Raw genomic sequence first — 22,529 nt, 5'->3', positions numbered from 1 at the left:
TAGTTCCCTGTCCGAAGATTGCAAAATACTGAATAATAGCCTGATTTTTTTGGGAAAGATAAAACCGGGCAAATTCCAGTGGCACACTAGACAAGGTCTCAAGGCACACTAGTGTGACCCGGCACAATGGTTGAAAAAAACTACTATTCAACAAACCACTTCATTTGATTTTAAATCTTCTAAATAACAGCCCATGGGATTAAATGTGAAATATATTGCTTCCTGTGAGTTTTCTTCTTCTGCCAAACTATACAAGCAGGTGCATTGAGCTTATCCATTACCACCTATGTTCATTTCCCTAACGCTAAATATTAATGATCTCCTCACGCAGTATAAAACTATGCGAACAGAAGGTGTCAAATACATTCCCATCCTGCACTACAGTCTTAATTAAAGCTTTTATCACATTGCAAACGCTCACTGAACTTGAAAACATTTAGAATATTTATAGCAGATTACCTTATGATATCTTGCACAAATATCACATCGATAGGGCCAACATAAATTCGCTTAAAGGGACAGTGTGTAATATTTGACAGGCGAATGTCGCTGTATGGAGTAGTGCGACTATCGATTGGTACAAAGCACAAGGAAGATTACAAACTAAGGAGACTCAGAGTGATCACACCATGCAAATTTCCTTCCCATTTCTTTGCACTTTGAAAAGAAAGATAAAATGAAAATGAGAAAGAAACTATGAAAATAATTTCATAAGAAAGAAAAATAGAAAAAAAAGGAAATATGAAGATTTTTTAAAAATGACAATGAGCGAAGTAAACATTTAAACATGTCTAGAAAGAATAGAATGAAACGAAGAAAACAGAAAATGAAAAAAGAAGAAAAAAACAGGAAGCATGAAAACAATTTTTTTCAAAAGCTTGGAAAAATAAAATAAAATAGAAAAAAAGGAAAAAAGAAGCATGATTTTGTTTTTTAAAAAGCAAGGAAAATTAAAAGGTCACAGTCAGATAGTTCAGTCAAACTTATTACCCCCTTAACATTCCGAAAGCTTGTAAAGAGGCAAATACGTGTCGTAGACACGTGCGGATGCGGTGTCCGTACGATGTCACTGAAATGCATCGTTCCAAATATCATTCGGAAGGTTAAAGTCTTGGGATTCAAGAAATGCCAACCATTCCTTAGTGTCTATTTTATTTTTTGCTGGCAACTGGACAGCAAAGTAAGAATTTTATTGTGCATGCAAACGGGGTTCTTTACTGTGCATATGACAATAAACACTTTGAATTGAATTTAGTTTAAAAATAGACTCATCACAGAAACATCAAGATCGTTCTAAGATACCAGGAAAATATAAAGCCGCATAGCTCACCTAAGTTCTCTTGCAGCCATCACGTTCAATAATGATACGTAACCATGGTCTTCTTACAACCGTGAGTGTAGTAAATCCAGGAGAGTAAAATATTTACAAATACAGAATAGTAAAAAATGTTTTCTCTATGCCGTAGTGCAACCGAACGTGTGATTCACATTCATCTTTTTCGGCCAATTGCAGGCTTTGGTTCGCCCCTTTAGCCTATGCCAGCCTGTAAATGATAAAAAGGATCCGCCCCCTTTACCTCCGAATAACTTTAGCCAATAGTGATCGATTCAACAGATGATTGACACATCTTTTTCGGCCAATTGCAGGCTTTGTTTTGCCGCTTTAGCCTATGCCAGCCTGTAAATGATAAAAAGGATCCGCCCCCTTTACCTCCGAATAACTTTAGCCAATAGTGATCGATTCAACTGATGATTGACACATCTTTTTCGGCCAATTGCAGGCTTTGTTTTGCCGCTTTAGCCTATGCCAGCCTGTAAATGATAAAAAGGATCCGCCCCCTTTACCTCCGAATAACTTTAGCCAATAGTGATCGATTTAAATGATGATTGACACATTGGTTAGCCAATGAAACGCCGGTATATAAATCCCAGCATACACCGCGGACTACTTCGCCTTCGGGGGAAAATCTAGTCGGCGGCTGCTTGCTTTAGTTGCAAGACTTTGCGACTTAATATTGATCCATATATAAGGCGCACTGTATTATAAGGCGCATGGTCAGCTTTTGAAAAAAAAATCAAGGCTTTTAGGTGTGCCTTATAGTGCGGAAAATACGGTAAATGATACAAACGCCAAATTTTGGAAGTATTCATAGCAGCAAGATGGCCGACAACCATATGTCATATAAGTGTGAAGGTCCCGATCCAAAAATATGTTTTTAAAAGTTCCCTCTAAATGAGGCTCATATTATGTAAAATAGATGCAATTTCCTCAACGTACACAACGTACCTTTTTTTAAAAATGCACACGTCGATTCATGTATTTTTGCTTGGTATTCAAATCAATAGTTTTTTTTTCCAGATTAAATTTTTGATACCACCAGGAGGTGCTACATAATACTGATTCATAAAAACAATATTTACAACTCCTAAAATGTGAAATTTATACTCAAAATATTTCAATTTAGAGGGTTACAATAGGTTAAATCTAAAAAAAATGTACAGCTCATAGAATGTGAGGAATACTACACGCAACTATTGACTTGCAGCGGGGATGCGCATGAGCGCGCGTCCATGCCTGCGGGCTGTCAATGCATCGCCAAACACTCGGGATAAGAAAAGAAGCTTTGAAGACATTTAGGAGGAAAAGAATCCACTTTAAAACGTGTTATTTCTTCCTGAAGTATTTTCTAATCGTGACGTCACAACAGTAAAGATGAAATCCGGTCCGGTGTCGCGTTTAGAAGTCTTTAAGGCTCTAAACGCCTCATCAACAGCTTGTTTGACGCTAATCATTTTCCATTGCCGCACATTTCCGAGTCAATCATTTACTTGTGGATTGCAACCTCCATTCCCCTCCCCCTCATTTTGTTTCCAGGACCTACAACCTTCACAACTTGATGCGACTCAAACGTTTTCTTAAATGAATGTTGCTGTCATTTAACATAAACGATCTTCATTTTGTCATGATTACCGATTGCGAGCACCTGCGACTGCTTAATTGGCGCCAACAGTCTGGACAGCTGATTGGCTGATGCAGTCTTTTTAAACCCCCGGCTTCCAAGAGGAAGCCGTGAGATCGTTATGCGAACTGTTGCCACCAGCTCAGTAAGCCTTTTCGTCTGACTCTGTTCCTGCCCTGCTTCTCTCTGCCTGATCTTTGTTGCCAACCTCTTTCCGGACCGGACTTCGCCCCGTTCTGCCTGCCCGTTACCTGACCTGTTTTGCCCCGTTACCTGCCTGCCTCCTGTTACCGACCTCGTTTCCGAACTTGACACCGCCTTTGCTCTCCAGTCCCGGCCAACGACTTGTAATTCCCGCCTGTCTCCGATCCTCCTCGCTAGACACGGAAGTGCCACTTCCGCATCGCCCGCTCCTCTTGTCCGTCAGCCACCGGATCGTGGAAGCAAGCCCTGCTCGCCCTCTTTATTAATAAAAACTGAGAAAACGAGCACTATTGGGTCCTGTGCCCGTTTCTGGTCTGTGACACATTTTTACTTTTACATTTGATTGGGTTAAGATTTGCCCATGATGGACCCATGCGGGGGAGGCAGGAACTTGAAGCAAAGGTGCTCAAATCAAGGACGGTATTTATTTACAGCACTAAGACTGTCAGGACCAGAACGGAAACAGGGCCCAATTGCGTTACGTTTCTCACAAGTTTTATTGAAAGAAAGAGGAAGGGCTGTGCCAACAATTCGGCGTTTGCTGGCGCGGGAAGCAAGTCGCGATTGTGATCCGAACATGGAAGTGGGTCTTCCGTAGTGAGCAATAGCAGTGTCTGGGACGGAAAAACAGGTCGATAGGGAGAGCAAAAACCTGGTCAGGATCGGAAATTAGTCGTAAGCCGGGACGGGAGAGCAGACGTGATCGGGATCAAAACTGGTAGTAGCCGGAGACAAACAGGAGCAAAAACGGGACAGGCGGGAGTCAGGGTCAAAAAAATGCTTGCCTTGTATAAACAGAGGTTCGCAGACGGACTGACAACAGGGGATTGACAGGACTGGGATTAAATAGGGACAGGGAGCCAATCAGAACCCGCAGCAGTTGGCACCAAATGAGCGGGCACAGGTGATTCACAACGGTAATCATGACAAAGACCAAAGTAGCAAACAAATAAGTGGGCAAAAAACAACAAATAAAATATCCACAAAAACCAAACCTGACAAAGTTAAAACTATAGAAAACACCGACCAACACTGGAAACTGCAATGAGCAAAGAAACACCGGCCACAAACAAACCTGGCGCGGTGGAATGAAATGACAATGACCCTACAGTATGTAATATTCAAAATGTCCTTTTAAAGAGTTCTGGATGGTTAGGACCCGGTGTGTGATAATAGGACACAAATGTGCCCAGTTCAAACCCCAGTTGGGGTCACACCCAAACGGATTATTGTTGTGAGCATCCAACAGATGCAAAAAGTAAAAAAATATCTAAATATTTTTTCACCTCTTTTGTGGTTACATTGTTGACATTACATTAATGCAAAAATAAACTATCTCCATTTTTGTTGTTGTCATTTTTATTTTTTCTTTCCCTCATTTATGGTTTGTTAGCCTTCACAAAATGCAAAATGTTAAAAAAAAAACACGTTTTTTCCACCTTTTTTGTGGTGGTAAATGGTAAATGGTCTGCATTTATACAGCACTTTCCAAGTAAATAAAGACCTCCTAAAGTGCTTCACAATGTGCTTCACACTTACCCATTCACACACTCACTCACACACCAATAGGGAGTCAGCCATGCAAGGCGCCTACCTGCTTATTGGGGGCATTAGGGATTCAGTGTCATGACATTATATTAATAGATCCGGTCTGTTGCCCGATTTAATTTGGCCCACCATAAATTTCTGATCATGTCAAAAAAAGGAGCGAGTCTCTAGGCCATTTTTATCAAAATATATGATTTTTCTTTTAATAAATTCAAACCAAATGCTCTCTCCAGCCGCTGGAGGGCAGTGTTGAGTGTGTATAGCGTGGTGAGTTGGTTTAGGTTTAAAACTGCATTCACTTCACTGCACACTAAACCAGTTGAAACATTTTAAGACGGAACATGAACATTTTTTTTGCTTATTGTTTGTCAAAAAATGTGTTGTGTTTAGAAAAAAATAGCTTATCATCTCTGATTGGAATATGTAGGCAGAATAATAAAGAATAATTCTACAAATCAAAGCTAAATATTTGGATTTGAGATTATTTAAGGGATCAGGCCCGCCTCAGGACAGAAAGTCTGGATCCAGCCCAGTGAGACCAAAAAGTGTTTGATACCTTTGGTTTGGATTCTACATCGAAAGCATCTCATAAATGCAACAACAATAAAAGAAAAGGGCAAAAAAATGTGTTTACATAAAAGAAAGCCATAAACTAAATGTCAAATCAGATATGTTATATATATCTGTTTGCATTTATGAGATCTTTACATTTTAAATTAAAATATTAAATGCAAACAAGTAACACAATCAAAAAATTAAGTCGCCAAAAAGTTATTGTCAAGAACCAGTACCACGTGTGCCGTTTCTCACACAAGCCTTTTATTTTACGGGAAATGGGGAGTCTTGCACGTTAGACAGCAGTCTGGCGTGAAATGATAGCAAGCCAGAGGCTGACGAGATCAATACCAATTGCCCGAGTAGATATCGGACAGATGGGGTCGATACTGGACAGGACGGGACAGACAGGGTTTATAATGAAACAGGATATCGAAAATAAACAGGACAAACTAGACGGAAACTAAAACTGGAAACCAATATTAAACAGGACAAAAATAAGCGGGAACAATACCGGACAGGGAATACCAACAGGAAACAGGACCGAGTCAAAACCCACATCTTGCGGGGCAGAGGTTCGTTGACGGACTGACAAAGGAAGAATGAGAGCACTGAGCTTAAATAGACGGAAAGCCAATCTGTCAGTGAGCCACAGCTGGTGCCACACGGGCGGGGCCAATTGGGCGCCATGGCAACCGTGACAGTTATCAGTAATAAAAATAATTAGCATGATTAGCATATTTTTGTTCTATGTTTTGGAATTTTCTATAAAACAGATTGCCAGGCTAAGGGGGCGTGGTTGCATGACAAAAACATATATTTAAAAATGAACTCAGATAAAATGTATTATTCTTATTATAAATGGTTATTCTCATGGATTTATTCAATCTAAGTATTATTTTACGTGTTTTAATGAATTAATAAGGAGCATTTATTTAAACAAAACAGTTTATTACAGGGGTCGCCATGCTTTTTGAAGCCGAGAGCTACTTTTTGTTATTGATTGGCAGGATGGTTTAGCAGTTTGATATGGATTTCTAAAATAACATGTTATTACTATGTTGTTACTATGTTATTACCAGGTTCTAATTATTAGACGTTAAAATATCAACGCCGTCAAACACTAAACACCATGCCAGTTAGAAATGAAATTTCCCAAATATGACCAATCAATGGTGAGGTCATTTCAGAACCAGGCCGCGGGCTAGGCTCTTCTTAGGGGGCTACAACGTTGGAGACCCCTGGATGAGCATATACGCATGCCACTGAGAAACATTTTTGGTGTTCCATGTGAAACAGATTTCTGGGCTAAGGGGCGTGGTCGCATGACGAAATACAAATGTATTCGTTTTTATCTATATATTTTCTTACATTTATTCAAATATATTTCATTGTATTATATTTGATAAATATTCACGTATTCACACGCTCAAAAAGCAAGAAAGGACGAGAAAACCGAAATGGGCAAATGAAAAATTAACTGACCTTCCTGCAAAAGCGACCTAAAGGTGACACAGAAGGCATGCATTGGAAGTGGTATGCATAACAACGTCATACTTAAGAATATCTATAATTTATTTTATTTTATTTGTATCGCATGCAAAAGAGCGACGATTTGTACCTTTCACGAAAACAACTTGCCTTGATTGGCAGGTGCAGCAGTCGAATCAGCGTATAAAGGCAGAGGGTGTGAAACAAGGGGGGCTCATACACGCTCTCACATGTGCAGCTTTGCATAGAGAAGAAAGAAGGACTTGCAGCACTCTAGACTTTTCCAAGGAACATCTCCTGCAGGCTGCAGAAGAAAAACAAGAAAAGTTGAACATGCGTCTTTAAAAAGAGCAAAAGAAGAAGAAAAAAAAAGATTTATTTATCGTCTGGAGATGTTCGCACCCGCAGGCAAGCGCTGCTTCACCATCGAGTCTCTGGTGGCTAAGGAGAACCCACTCGCGGAGGAACCCATCCGCCCCACGGCACTCAGCTACGCCGGCCCCGCCACAGACGCCCTCATGGGCGGCTACCAGGCGGCTGGAGGGGCGGCGGCGGCCGCTGCGGCCGTGGCCCGCTCACTTTACCCGAACCCTGCCGAATTGGTGTTCCCCGAGTCAGTGAGCCACCCGTCGCTCGCCGTGGGCGCCCACTCGCACCCTGGACACCATCACCACCATCATCACCACCACCAGCATCAGAACCAGCATCTGCAGCATCACGCGCACTTTTTCGGCTCTGCGCAGCACCGCGACCCGCTCAACTTTTATCCTTGGGTGCTCCGGAACCGTTTTTTTGGACACAGGTTTCAAGGTAATTAGTGTCTTTTTTTTCTTCTTAAATGAATATAAAATCAATAATACACAAATACACAGCATTCTTGTGTCAACCTCATTCAATTGCTCCCCTCATTTAAGATTTAAATTCCCTTAATAAGCAATAATAAACCTTATCAAAGACAGACCTCAAAGATAATTTGTGTAAACACGTTTATTTTATTCACCAGGTGATCAAACACAAACATTTCTTTCAGGATATTTCTTAGTTCTTTTCCCATTTGTAGTAAATTTAGTGTTTGCACCGCGACCCGCTCAACTTGTATCCCTAGGTGCTCCAAAACCGTAATTTTGGACACTGGTTTCAAGATCATGAAGCGGTTTTTTGTTTATTTTTGGTATAATAATTTTTGATCAATTATACACGAATAATGACTGCAATTACATTATTATAACAAATCAAACATAGACAATGTAGTGTCATTACCTTCCATAGCTTCCGTATCTTGAAAGCTGAATTATAATGTTTAATATTAATTGTGATGACAACACTGGTCATATAGATGATAATAATAATAAAGATAATATTGATAATATATATAATAATAGTCACATTTCCAAAATTATGACTTCTGTATCTCAGAACGAGAAGGGCAATATTCACACTGCTACATACAAAAAAATGTTCTAAGAACTGCTTACAATTATTTATCTAAATTGTTGATTTTAATTTATTTAACCCTTGGTTTTGATGAACAGTAGAAAAAAAAATCAGAATGTCGCATAATTAATAAGCATTTTATAATTATGAGCATTTTCCGTGTGCCTACAATTATAATTTCGAATAAGAGAAACCTTTTTTGTGTTTCCTTTATAAAGACTTCAATCGAAATGATTAATATACAATTGTATATTTTTCGAATTAAAACCATTGTGAAACAAATTTTAAGCGAGCAAACATTTTTATTTTGATAATGTAATTCCCTTAAGCAGGCGTTTAAACAGGAATAAAATAAATGATTATAATATAATAACATATTTGGCTGGAAAACAGTTCAGGGTGTTACCTTGCCCACAGCCCGAAGAAAGCTGGGATGGGCTTCAGCTCCAGCCCCCTCGTGGCCCTATTGATGATAAGCGGCACAGAAAATGGATGGAATAGAATAACATTTCTAAAATAAAATACAATGGTTTGAATGATAATTTAAGGATGATAGTATACAAAATAAATACGATTTAATAAATACATAAAGAACAAAACATCCGTTGTCATTATTGCGGCGTTTTGGGTGATTAGTCCCTAAAAAAGCGGTTTTTCAACCTATTAGTCTAGACTTCCTTCCATCCATCCATTATCTGCACCGCTTATCCTCAGTAGGGTCGCGGGGTAGTCTAGACTTGATAGTCGTAAATCGTCTAACGCGGGGTAATAGTTTCAAACAAGTATTGACCGGGGTGGAACGTCTCTTTATTATTAATAATATAAAAATAAATGTGAAGCAAATATTTTCATCGTTTTATGGTCAATTGTTTAGCGTAAAAAACATAAGATTCCGTGCACTTTGTGTTGGAACACAGTTTTAAAAAAACACAAATAAGATAACAATAGACTTAAAGTAAACGGGTATATAAAAATGTGATTCTTGCTGCTAAATGTTATTGCACTTCTCTCTATTGTGCTATAATGTTACGATTCACTATTATTTCTATTGCACTAACTTAAGCCAGTCTCTGGGCACCATGGTTGTAGGGGTGCTATATCCGGTGGTGTGTCTTGGGCAAGTAGCCTGGTGGTGCCCATCCTTCTGCAGGCCAACACCGGTCTCGAACTGGGGACTTTATGCGTATTAGGCGAATATCCTAAGCATTGCATTAATTAGAGGAACGAATATACGTTGTAGACTTTGTTGCCTATTTGTCCCAAAGTCTTTATTACATGTTTACCCTGGAGTGCCATGTCTAATCTCGTTGCATACAATGTTTCACAACTTTGATACTATGCTTCTCAAATTCACATTGCACTATTGTTACGATGCACTATTTTCATTGCACTATTATAATTTAGGCCTGTCTCTGAGCACTACGTTGTCGTTTTCTATACTATTTGTTTTCAAAGTAATTTATCTTATTTTCTCTTTAATATTTTACGACGTTTTTACCATGGAGTGCCATGTCTAATCTCGTTGCATACAACGTTTCACAACTTTGATACAATACTTCTCAAATTCACATTGCACTATTGTTATGATGCACTATTTTTATTGCACTATTATAATTTAGGCCCGACTCTGAGCACTACGTTGTCATTTTTTGTAGTATTTATTCTGAAAGTAATTTATCTTGTTTTTTTTCTTTAACATTTTATCACGTTTTTACCATTGAGGGCCATTTCTAATCTCGTTGCATATTACTAAAGACAATAAATACAATTTAATTCATTGATTCGAGCATTTTTAACTGTTTAAGTGTTTTTCATATCATTTTGAATTGCGTACGCGGTGAAAAAAATTGTAACATGAAATTATTATTAAAATACATTAGAAAAACCTCGTTTTTTTGTTAGATCGATCTCACCCTGCCCTTTTAAATCTAAACCGTAATTCCAGATAGTCTCGGTCACTGGTAGCAGACGACAACGCCATCGTAGATTCTACCGACATACTACAGAGTCTGACTGCTGTGAGTAAATGGGTGCCACGTTGTGTTTAAGGGTTTATTATCGCTTAATAAGGCGCATTTGAAATCATTCACAAGGGGAGCAATTGTCGGAGGTTGACAGGTATGCAAACAGGTGTTTAAAAACTCGCCTTTTGAATGCGCCCCGATAGAAATCGCTTTAACGGAGTCCTGGTGTGTTTTTGTGTCAGGCCACGAGATTTCCCAGGACAGTCTTCTCCTCCACGGCCCGTTCGCCCGGAAGCCCAAACGGATCCGAACCGCTTTTTCGCCGTCGCAGCTGCTGCGCCTGGAGCGGGCCTTCGAAAAGAACCATTATGTGGTGGGTGCCGAACGGAAACAACTGGCCAGCAGCCTCAGCCTGTCCGAAACCCAGGTAAGCTCTTTTAAAAAAATATTGCATTATTATTATATTATTACAAATATATTTTCCACTCTTTTTCCCTTCCATTCATTTTTTTCCTACGACGCCCACTCTTTCACAAAACAACGCTCTTTTTAACATGGCAAATACACGCGTTCTTCTTTTTTATGATATATTTTTTTCCCATTCCTTTCTTACTCAAAGAGCTACAAATTCAAAATATATGTTTGTTTGTAGCTTTTATGTGGGCAAAACCCAGGTCCAGCTTTAAGTTCACAGAGTCTGGCTGGTTAAAAACGTTTTTGATTTTAATCAAAATTATACAACATATGAAATTAAATTATGATGAAAAATTTAATTATATGATTTTGCTAAATACTTATTAATTAAAAATGCCGTTTTTATCCTTTTAATTTTCGTTAAATTTTCGTTTATATGAAATAAATGTTTGCTTTAAGGTTGTTTTTATCATTTGAATTTTCCCTTTTCATTTAATTATGACACTTTTGGGCTTCTATAATAACATACTTTCACCGTAATACACCGGGGCCTCCACAGACTCCGCCGCTATGCCGCAAGTGACACTGTCCGAGCAATAGCATGCAGTAAATCAAATGGACTGTCAAGGCAGTGGAGTATTTTTGACGCTGCGTTGTTTATATTTTTGTTTTACTTTTTTTATATCTTAGCTAGCCTTTGTCATCATATTCGAGCCTATCAAAGCTTTTCTGTGCCTATACCTCTATTCAAAATTTTCTTAGCAGCAATATATTTTGAATATCAAACCAAGAATACAAAACCTCCTTACCCCACTAAAGAAAATTAGAAAACAAAGAATTTACATTTCAAACTCAATAGTATCGCTATATAGTGACTCCTATAACATAAAATGCACAGAAACTCTTTATATACTGTATTAATCTCCTTTAGTATATTCATCTAAAATACATAGAGTTTTCGATTGATATTAAGTAAGGACATGTTTTAAGGTCATTTCTAAATCGTTCCATGAATTATTACCCTTTCGGGTGGAAAATTGAATAGAAAATTGGAACTTGCAATGATGAGTGTCTGCTCCAGAGAAGCAACTGTTGATTATTTGTTGGGAGTTGATGCTTACGTGCTTTGTGTACTAATAATGGAGCTTTAACTTTCACTATATCTTCAAGTTTCAACATGTTGGATTTTATAAATTTATGCAGCGTATAAAGCACAATCCTAGTAAGCAAAATCTCTATTTAATAACTTTAAATGGCAAAATGATTGAACTGTATACATTATTTTTTTTCCCGCGAGAGTCACACCTTATATTTTAAAACAAACTTTAACAAAGCTGTTAAACATTTTCTCCAGACAAAAGCGAATTCATCTGCGCATTTGATTCCACTGTCCGACGTTTGATAATTTCATAAAATATAGGAAATAAAAATGTCGAGAGTCTGTGTCTTATATCAACAAATATCCTGTTTAACATGTGTCTCCCTCCTGTATAATTAATCATGACATTTAAGTTAATTTCATTTTTTTGTCATGAATAATAGGTTGAAAACAAGATGTGAGCAGAGTTCAACCTCAGCCAATTGCTCTCCTACTTAAGGATTGTAATCCTTCTTATTAATTGATAATAAACTTTAGAAAGTGTAAATATCAACAGGCACAAATATAAAAATCCCTATGACATGAATGAACATTGAATTAAATAAGCCGCCATTATACAGGCACCATTTGTAGCCTATATTTTATATTTTATCAAAAGTGGGCTGAAAAAACAATAATAGTAATTTTCTCTCATTAAACTACAGTGAAATAAAATAAAAATAAACGTAACGTCAGCAAAAACAAATACACAATTCCTGATATATGATCAAATAATTAATCAAGGTCGTCCGAAGAAAACCTCCTCGGGGACTGGATGCGCCCCGCAGGCCTTAAGTTTCAAATGAAATTCTCCATAAAAAATAAAACATGTTTTAATATGAGTTCATTTTGATGCTTTATTTTGATAACTCAAAATTATTTATTTATTGTTTGTATAATGAATTAGCGAATACGTACAATTCTATTGTTAAAACTAACCAAGTAATTTGGATATTTATATACGTTTAATACACTGCTCTTTTTCAAAAAATCACTCGCATTAAAGTAGATGACATAATTCCTGAATATATGTTTAATTTCTCCGAATATTATTCTAGTGTAAAATTAATTTAAAAAAAATAAGAGAGAGTCTACATTCCCACGTCTTAAAAAATAATGTAACTATCTGAATGGGTATACACATTACCCTAGTAAATTTGGAAATAATAACCCACTAATACATGACTTGACTCTACTATGCTTATGAATGACATGTGGTCCAAGAGAAGACTTATTATCGAGTTGCTTTTATTACTCCTCATTATAATGTCGGTGTTTACACCTTCTTTCTCCCTGCTTTGACAAGTCCAAAATAGCGTGTGGCATATTTAACGCCGTTATTGGATGAAGGTGTGTGTGTTATTGATGCTATGTGGGTGTCAATTAGGCCTAGTAATGGGCAATAAAAAGACACCTCAGGAGCCAGCACCATTGCATGCATGAACGGAGACTCCAAGCTTAGCCTATAAACACTTCCTTTGCAGGAATGGAATATGCTTTGTTTCCTCTTCTCTTATTTAACGTGAGATTTTCTTCGCAAATGGGAAGAGCTGGTGTGCTAGGCAATTTTTGTCATTTCGACTCTCTTGTGAAGGGCTACAGAAAATGTAGTTCGGTGTCACGAGACGTGGTGGCGTGGAAGGTGACCGGACCAGAACGGAGGCAGGAGGCATGAAGGGAGAACTCAAATGCGTTGACGATCCATAGGTTTTATTTAATAAAATAAAAGTCGCCCAATACTCCGAGGCAAAACAGAACAATACAGAGTTCCTCCGGCACGAACTCAACAGGACAAGGCATAACAGACTAAAACAGGACAAGGCATAACAGACCGGGATTGTGAATAATGAGTAGTAATGAACCCGCCCCCGCCAAACCCAAAATCCAGCCTTAAATAGCAGAACAGCAATCAGCTGATCTGCTTCAGCTTGAGTTCGGGGGCGTGGCATACTGGTCGTCATGGCGACCGTGACAGAGCCCCCCCTCTTAAGGGACAGCTCCCGAGGTCCCAAAAAAGAAAAAATTACTACCTCGCGCCCCGGAATGTTGACGATCGCGATTGGGGCAACCCTGCTCCCTCCTCCGAACACGCAGGAACGGGGAGAGGCAGGCGCCATCTGCGTCGGGCGGATCGGAATCGGCGCTCGGCAGGGGGGGGTCTGGTGGCCAACTGGACAGGGGATGACAGACAGGCAGAACCGACGAGAACAGGACAGATAAACAGGACAGGCAAAATCAGAACAGGTAAACAGGACAGGCCGATGCAGAAGAGTCGCACTCAGGACAGGCCGATGCAGAAGAGTCGCACTCAGGACAGGCCGATGCAGAAGAGTCGCACTCAGGACAGGCCGATGCAGAAGAGTCGCACTCAGGACAGGCCGATGCAGAAGAGTCGCACTCAGGACAGGCCGATGCAGAAGAGTCGCACTCAGGTCAGGCCGATGCAGAAGAGTCGCACTCAGGTCAGGCCGATGCAGAAGAGTCGCACTCAGGTCAGGCCGATGCAGAAGAGTCGCACTCAGGTCAGGCCGATGCAGAAGAGTCGCACTCAGGTCAGGCCGATGCAGAAGAGTCGCACTCAGGTCAGGCCGATGCAGAAGAGTCGCACTCAGGTCAGGCCGATGCAGAAGAGTCGCACTCAGGGGGGTCAGATTCAGAAGAGTCGCACTCAGGGGGGTCAGATTCAGAAGAGTCAGGCTCAGGGGTTCAGGTTCAGAAGTGGCGATTCAGACAGGACAGGCGGAATCAGAACAGGCAAGACATGAGAGGGTCAAAATCAGAACCGGCAAAACAGGAGGAGCGGAGTCGGGCTGGCAGGCAGCGGAGTCGGAGTCGATCCGACGGGCAGCAGAGTCGGAGTCGGGCTGGCACGCAGGGGGGACGGAATAGCAGGCAATCGGCACGGGAGTCGGGCAGGCAGGCATGAGAGTCGAACAGGCAGGCGTCAATTCTTCCCGGGACCCCATTCGAGGCACAGCAAGGGCCACGACGGGCGGGGCCGTGGTTCGAACGGGCAGGGAAGGCCAACTCAGTAGGCGCCTGCCGAACTGCGCTCTCCAGCTCTCCCCAAGTCGCGCTGGGATCGTTCGCTGAGTTCAATTGTTGGCGGGTTCATTCTGTCACGAGGCGTGGCGGCGTGGAAGGTGACCGGACCAGAACAGAGGCAGGAGGCATGAAGGGAGAACTCAAATGCGTTGACGATCCGTAAGTTTTATTTAATAAAATAAAAGTCGCCCAATACTCCGGGGCAAAACAGAACAATACAGAGTTCCTCCGGCACGAACTTAACGGGACATGGCATAACAGACTAAAACAGGACAAGGCATAACAGACTAAACAGGACAAGGCATAACAGACCAAAACAGGACAAGGCATAACAGACCGGGATTGTGAATAATGAGTAGTAATGAACCCGCAACCGCAGAGCCCACCATGCAGCCTTAAGTACAGACCCACCATTAGTGGAACTGCTTTCAGCTGTTGCCCAGGGGGCGGGGCAGACTGGTCACCAAGGCGACCGTGACAGTTCGGTAGCAGGGGTTGGGAACCTTTGTTGACCCAAAGATCCATAATTGTCATGAACCGGAACAGGATCAAGACCCAAATGCGTGACGTTTCTCACACAAGCCTTTTATTTAACGGTAAATGGGGAGTCATGCACGTTAGGCAGCAGTCTGGCGTGGAATGATAGGAAGCCGGAGGACGGGACAGACAGACAGGATAGATAATGAATCAGGATATCGAAAATAAACTGGACAGACTAGACGGGAACGAAAACTGGAGAAAATAATAAACAGGACGAAAATAGACGGACATAAAACTGGAAACTGAAATTAAAAAGGACAAAACGGGAACAATACCGGACATGAAATACCAACAGGAACAGGAGCAAGTCAAAACCCACGTCTTGCGGGGCAGAAGATCGTTGACAGGCTGACAAAAGGAGAGTGACAGGACTGGGTTTTAGCAGGGGAGCCAATCTGTCAACGAGCCGCAGCTGGCGGCACACGAAAGGGGCCAATTGGGCGCCATGGCAACCGTGACAATTTTGTATGTTTATGGGTTGTATACGTTTGTTTAAGGCTTGTATAAGTCACCTGTAATGTTTTGAACTATGAAAATAAACATTTCATAAAATTATATGCTCTATAAAGATAAATAAAGTTGAACTTACTTTTGGAAGATAAGCTTCAAGAGTTAGGCGACTTCCTCCCTCGTGGTAGAAAGTGAACGAAAAAAAAGCGATCCAAGCATTTTCTCAACCGCATCAAGCTTTATTATTCCACTTTAATTTCAAAAGAAATGGCTAAACTCTTCTTTACACTTTACACCAACCGTATTAGATGGATGCACGAGATATTAAACAATAAAAATGTCAACCTTCTTTGCGCGCTGGAGATACGGTATAGAATGTTTACACAAGAACTAGGAAGAGAAAGCGGATTTCTTCTTCTGGGGGGATGCTGGGTGACCTCTCACAGGGCCACACACCGGTAGCGGCGGAAAAAAGCATTACAGTACTGTCCTGTACTCAGAAAAAAGTGCACAATACAAAATCTAACTTACTTACTGGACATTTTTCGACATCCCAATTTTTTTTTTGTTTCTGGCGTTTTTCGTAAGTTGAATGGTTTTAAGTAAGTGAGCGTCTGTACCACTTTAAACTTGTCTCCCTCTTGAAGTTACTTAAGATCGTTGAGGCCAATTTTGACCTTTCATAAACAATGCTTTCAAAACTAAGTGCAGGCAGCATGTTTGACACCCCCGTTCTAATAGAATATGGTTGCTCTACAATGTTGTGGGAATTCATGAGTACAATCCCATAAACTTTGACCAATCTTTGTGCTACAATGTTGTCCTTTTATGTTTACAGCCAATGTTCCCTCTAAGCTGCGTGTGTGCGCAATTGCGCACTACCGAGAGATTTTCCGCGCACAAGAAAATCTAGCCAGCTCACAAAAATCAGGGCTCGAAATTGCTAATTAAGAAGCGAATTAAGTCAAAGTTACAGTGCATGAAGGTAAAAAAACACGGGTTCCCCTGACGCTGTGTTCTAAATGCGGTATTTTGAAGTCAAGGTCAAAGTAGAACGAAGTTGAGGAAAGTCAGTAGAGTTTTTCCAGAACCGGCTTCTTCGGCTCGGCTCACTAAAATGAACCGGCTCTTTCGGGTCCTAAACGGCTCTTCAGGTTGTTTTTGCTTCTTTCATCCCTATATGTCCAAATATTATGTAAAATTATGCACAAAATGACTTAAAGGAAGGGGGAATAGAACAAAAAAGAAAAAAAATACCAAAATGAAAAAGTAGTGAAAAGCTGAGAAAAAAAGAAACATAAGGAAGAGAAAAAAGAAGGAAACTTTCAGAAAAAAAGCCAGAAAAAAAAGAAAGAAACAAAGGAAAAAAAGTAAATAGAGGACAAAAAGAAAAAAAGTAACAGCTAGGAAAAAACAAACACGACGAGATTTTTTTAAAATAAATAAAAAAAAAAAGGGAAAAAAAAGAAAAAGTTTGTGTTGCATTCAAATACTTTCCAATTATACCAAGTCAATCTTAAATACAGTTGTGTATCGTGCCACCGACTGAATAAGCCTCCAAAAATGTTAGTATTATGCGACAAAAGATACCAGGAAAAAAAAGAAATGGAAATCTTGTGAAAGAATTGTTGTAAAAACAAATGACGTTTGTAGGCCGTACAACCTTTGCAATAATACATGAGTCAATTCATTCAAAAGTGAAAAAAATGTTTGCATTGCCGGAAACTCAGCAAAATGTAACTTGATGTCAAGTTTTGACATGTTTGATAATGACGTAGTTGCCACACTTGGGATTGCTGTTGCTCATTGTTGTTTCAAGCGTTGCTCACCGACTTTGTGTAAACGCTCAGACCCATGGAAAATTACAGGGAACATTGTTTACAGCACACTAGAATCTTAGATGTGGTCGCTCCACAATGTTGTGTGCGGTCAACTTTAACATGGTGCCTTCACATTGTCGGGTTGCTCCAAAATGTTGGGTTTTTATGTATGCATTCCACTACGACTTCACATGTGGTTGCTCCACAATGTTGAACAGGTTCCACTGTGACGTGTGGTCACTCCACAATGTTAGGTACACTAATATCTAGACTCAAGGATGCAGTTGCTCCCTAATGTTGTGTAGAGAGTATACTACGGTGTGTTGTCACTCCACAGTGTTAAAAAAGTCTACCGTATATACCGGACTATAAGCCTCTACTTTTTTCCCAAACGTTCAACCCTGCGGCTTATTCAGTGATGCGGCCAATTTATGTAGTTTTTCTAACAGCCGCCAGCGGCGCTCGAGTTCAAGGCACACGACGCAGCTTCCAAGCTAAACGCAATTGAGCAGTCCGATATAGAAGGAAACAGAGCTACTGCACGTAAACTTTACTTTGCGAGCGTGTTGCTAGCGTGTTTTGGAATAAGGGAGCGAGGGACGACGTCTATTTGACAAAGTCTCTTTCCCATACTGAAGGAAGACGACTCTGATGACGTCAGTTATAATTAGGAAGACGAGGACGGTTTACCGTGCTTTCTACACGCACGCTATGTTTTTTTAACAGTGCTGTTAACTGTGATGCGAGCGTGTTGCTAGTAGCGTTTTGCTACCCTTCACAGGCACGGTTTGGGATGAAAGTTATAATATTATTATTAAAGCTTTGAAAACTCTCTCGGTGTACCGTCTTTCTTTGTAAATATGTGTAACCATGTATAATATGTGGGCAGCACGGCGGCGCAGTGGATAGCGCGTGTGCGGCACAGTTCTAGGGTCTCGGGAACCTCCTGTGTGGGTTCAAATACAGCTATCGGACTACCTGTGCGGAGTTTGTATGTTCTCCCCGTGCTTGCGTGGGTTTCCTCCGGACACTCCAGTTTCCTCCCACATTCCAAAGACATGCATTTCAGGTGGATTGGCTGGTCCAAATTTTCCCTAGGTGTGAATGAGCGAGCGAGTTGTCTGTCCCTGTGTGCCCTGCGATTGGCTGGCAACCAGTTCAGGGTGTCCCCTGCCCGCTGCCCGATGATTGCTGGGATGGGCTCCAGCACCCCCGCGACCCTACTGAGGATAAGCGGTGCAGCTAATGAGATGAGAGATGAGATGAGATGTATAATATGTATTTGCAACTGTATATTTTTGTAATGTATTTATTTGTATTTATTTTGGACACTTATTCTGATAAGTCTTGCACTGACCAATTAAAAAGAAGGGGCGTAACAGACGTGGGGGATGACGGGAAGTGGGGACCGGTAAAGGTGAGTGTTTGTGGACACGGCAGACAATAGTGGATATATATTTTTCCCACCCTTACCTTTGGAAATATACACTTTTTTCCTTGGATTACTTTTAACGGGACCCAGACTCTGCAGGTCTGCATCATATCTTAACTACCGGTATCATTTTCCGTTTAATTTGCCGGCTGTGGTTTTTAAACTGGCTAGGACCTTGACTCAGCCTCTTGGCTGGGAGCAAGTGTCTCGGCCTCTTGGCTTTGTAGTGTATTATGATTTGACCGATAACGGATAATTGATCAAGAATATAAAACAATAAACCTCTGCAAAACCCCCCCTCATTCAAAATCGCGGGACTCAAAGTAGGGTTTGAGTTAATTTTATGATTGTGTTACTTGTTTTAATGTGCGCGGATGCGGCTTATATGCAGGTGCGGCTTGTGTAAGTACAGAAGCGGTTATCCTCTTAAAATGTGGTGGGTGCGCCTTATAATCAGGTGCGCTCTTTAGTCCGGAATTTACGGTAATCAAGTTTGCTCAAATTTGACTTGGAACAAGCGCTGACCTTCTGTGCTCAAGCGTTGTGGGTCAAGAACAATAGAACATGATCCTAGATACAAGTGGCTGCCATATTTCCCCCTGCTGCGCTTCAACATTGTGAGGAGCTAAGTGAAGTGGCCCAAGGCATCAGAGAAACATGCCCCCCTGAATGATCCAAAATCGTTGTGCAGAGTTTACTCTGACTTATGGTCTCTCCAGAATATTGTTCACCTTTGCAGTTGACTCCGACATTTAGTTCCTCCACAAAGTTGCGTGGAGTAGACTGACTTTTGCTTCAAGGGTGTCTAAATAATGTCGCCAGGGTTATTTGCAACCTGTGGCCCTCGGCACACAATATGATACTCACTCCTATGAAATTGAGTACAAATAGGTTGTCAATGTTTATAGCCTTCAATAGCAGTGAGTGAGTTCAACGCCCCAAAATGCAAATTAATTACTACAATGGCAGAAAAAAGACCTTATTATTATTCTTATTTGACTACATTCTAAACCAGTGGTGTCAAACAGGTGGTTTGTGGGCCAGATCAGGCCCGCTAAGGGATTGAATACGGCCCATGAGACAAAGGTCAGAGAAGCACAAGAGAGAAATGAGCTGCAGGTTGAAATATGTCCACTTGATGTTGCCAAAGTTAGGTGCCTCTCACAAACGCTGTACTTGTATTTCTCTTTCTCTCTTGTCCTCCCTTTTTCTCTCACTCTCTATCTCTCTCTCTTTTTGTCTTTCTTATTTCCTTTTCTCTCTTTCTCTTGCTTTCTCCTTCTGTCTTTCTCCCCTTCTTTCCTTTTCTCTCCTTCTCTCTTTCTCTTTGGATTTCATTCTTTCTCTCTCTTTCTTTCCCCCTTTCTCACTATTTCTCTTTTTATCTCTTTTGTTTCCCATGCTCTCTCTCTCTCTCTCTCTCTCTCTCTCTCTCTCTCTCTCTGTCCCTTTCTCTCTTTCTTTGTTCCACCCTCTCTACCCTTTTCCCCTTCTCTTCCTCTTATTTCTTTCTCTCTTTTTTCCTTTCTCTCTAATCTACTAGTCCAGCCCCCAAGAGATTGTTTGTTCTATCGTGTGGCCCCCGAATTAAAATGAGTTTGACACCCATGTTCTACCTTCTACTGAAACTAGAAAATAATACTGAACGTATTTATTTGTATATAAAATAAATAACCATTAAAAGTATAATTTTACTAAAAAATCACAATGATCCAGTACTGGTGAGATATTTTCTGAACAGGTCCACGGGCACCTTACCTGTTCATAGGGGAGTTTGTTTTAATTAGGCTACTTGAACTTTTTGCTTGTGGGCTCTGTCATACAATCGGCTCCACATCCACGTTTCATGATTGTGTGTGCACAGGTGAAGGTGTGGTTTCAGAACAGGCGGACCAAGTACAAGCGCCAGAAGCTGGAGGAAGATGGTCCGGATGCTCAGCAGAAGAAGAAAGGCAACCACCACATCAGCAGGTGGCGCGTGGCCACCAAGCAGACCAGCTCCGAGGACATCGACGTCACCTCCGAGGACTAAAAGATAAAAAAAAACAAAGAAAAACACTGCTGCCTCACGAGGACCAACAATACTATTTATTATCTATGTACGATGAAGTATAACGTAGATATTCTGGGAACCAGCAAGACTTTTGTGTGGACCAGGACAAGGTGGATGTCCCTATTGTGTTCTCATACTGTTGTCTCATTAAAGCTGCTGTGTAAATCATCCACTTGGGTTAACATTTCTCCATATTTATCTACAGCAGACCAAAACACGTTGTGACTCCACAATATTGTGAAAATTGTATTTTGACGTGGTTGTTTTTTAAGATATTTCTCACATTCTAGTTGTCCCCAACCTTTTAAGTACCACAACGGACCAGTCTAATGTCTTACACTATTCTAACGGCCTGGCCCAATAATAACATAGTGATAATACCATTAATAAAAATCCCAAATCCACTGTGTAATCACTAGAATATTCTGGATGTAGATGACATAAGAAAAGCCATTAGGTTTTATCTCCTCATCACACTTGGCACTTTAACTACCGCAACCCGGGTTCGATTCCTGTTGCATCTTATGTTGTGCAAACGTAGCAAGCAATATTTTTCAACTGATCAATCAGTGCTCAAATACCAGTAATGTTCAACCGTAAAATCTCAAGTATATTGCCACCCAAATTTAGAGGTATTTTGGGGATTTAAAAAAGTGTGTTGTTCATGTATAAATATAGTTTAAGTAGAAAATAAGGCAACCATTTTTTTCTTTTCCATGCGGGCCGGTACCAAAGAACCCACAGTCCGATGGTTGCAGATCACTGTTCTAGTACTGTACAGTGTTTCTCAACTGATCTGACTTCAAGACCCTCCAGATTCACATTGATTAAAAGCTGCGGCCAAAATCAAGAAAACAGAAGGTTTAATTTTCTTTTATTTTATTGTTTGTTGAGTTTTTATGATTATAAATTTGAGGAAAATTGTATGGAAAATTTGCATTTTATCAAAAAAACTGTTCAAAACAATTAACTATCTAGTTATCTGAATATTTATGTTCACGTCAAGTCGGTAACGATTGCGTATCTGAAATTCAGCTTTCTGAACAAACGTAGTTGTCACGACCGGAACAAACAGTGGAACCAAATGCGTAAAGTTTCACACAATGCTTTATTAAGGGATCGGGGAAGTCAGGGACAGGGGAAAAGACAGCGATCTGATGCTCGCTGAGCAGGAGGAGCAGGAAGCCCTCGCAAACGAAGCGAGGTCGAGGATGGGAGGAAAGTCGGGCAGCCGAGACGGGAGAACGGAGCGTGGTCGGAGATCGAAAGCAAGTCAGTTAACTGGAGGAGATCGGGAAGTCAGGGACAGACGAGAAGGATACAGGACAGGACAGACAGGAGCCAGACTCAAAAAGTGCTCGCCTTGCATGTGCTAAGGTTTGCTAATGGACTGACAAGGAATGAACAAGAATGACGTGTTTAAATAGGAGGAAGACAAATTAGGGAACGAGTGGCAGTTGGGGCTAAACGAGTGAGCGCAG

The 22,529-nt window shown here is 40.7% G+C and overlaps 1 protein-coding gene across 1 annotated transcript; it reads left to right on the top strand.

Annotated features, from left to right (window-relative positions):
• The first annotated feature begins 6,988 nt into the window (after window positions 1–6,988).
• emx1 (empty spiracles homeobox 1) lies at window positions 6,989–21,068 on the top strand. Its single transcript, XM_088354467.1, has 3 exons — window positions 6,989–7,568; window positions 10,399–10,583; window positions 20,860–21,068. The coding sequence occupies exons 1-3, from the start codon at window positions 7,151–7,153 to the stop codon at window positions 21,025–21,027; spliced, it is 771 nt and encodes a 256-aa protein (XP_088210593.1). The 5' UTR covers window positions 6,989–7,150; the 3' UTR covers window positions 21,028–21,068.
• Window positions 21,069–22,529: the final 1,461 nt, after the last annotated feature.

This window comes from Urocampus carinirostris, chromosome 15 (genome assembly GCF_059441175.1).
Source record: "Urocampus carinirostris isolate Australia breed hairy pipefish chromosome 15, RoL_Ucar_1.0, whole genome shotgun sequence".
In the NCBI taxonomy this organism is placed as follows: domain Eukaryota; kingdom Metazoa; phylum Chordata; class Actinopteri; order Syngnathiformes; family Syngnathidae; genus Urocampus; species Urocampus carinirostris.
Note: the sequence above shows the minus strand (reverse complement) of the source record. Positions and strands in the feature narration are given on the sequence as shown.

Coding starts and splice junctions, on each gene's coding strand:
- emx1 (XM_088354467.1), top strand. CDS start 7,151: ATGTTCGCACCCGCAGGCAAGCGCTGCTTCACCATCGAGTCTCTGGTG. Junction 7,569..10,398: donor TTTTGGACACAGGTTTCAAG/GTAATTAGTGTC, acceptor TTTTTGTGTCAG/GCCACGAGATTTCCCAGGAC. Junction 10,584..20,859: donor TCAGCCTGTCCGAAACCCAG/GTAAGCTCTTTT, acceptor GTGTGTGCACAG/GTGAAGGTGTGGTTTCAGAA.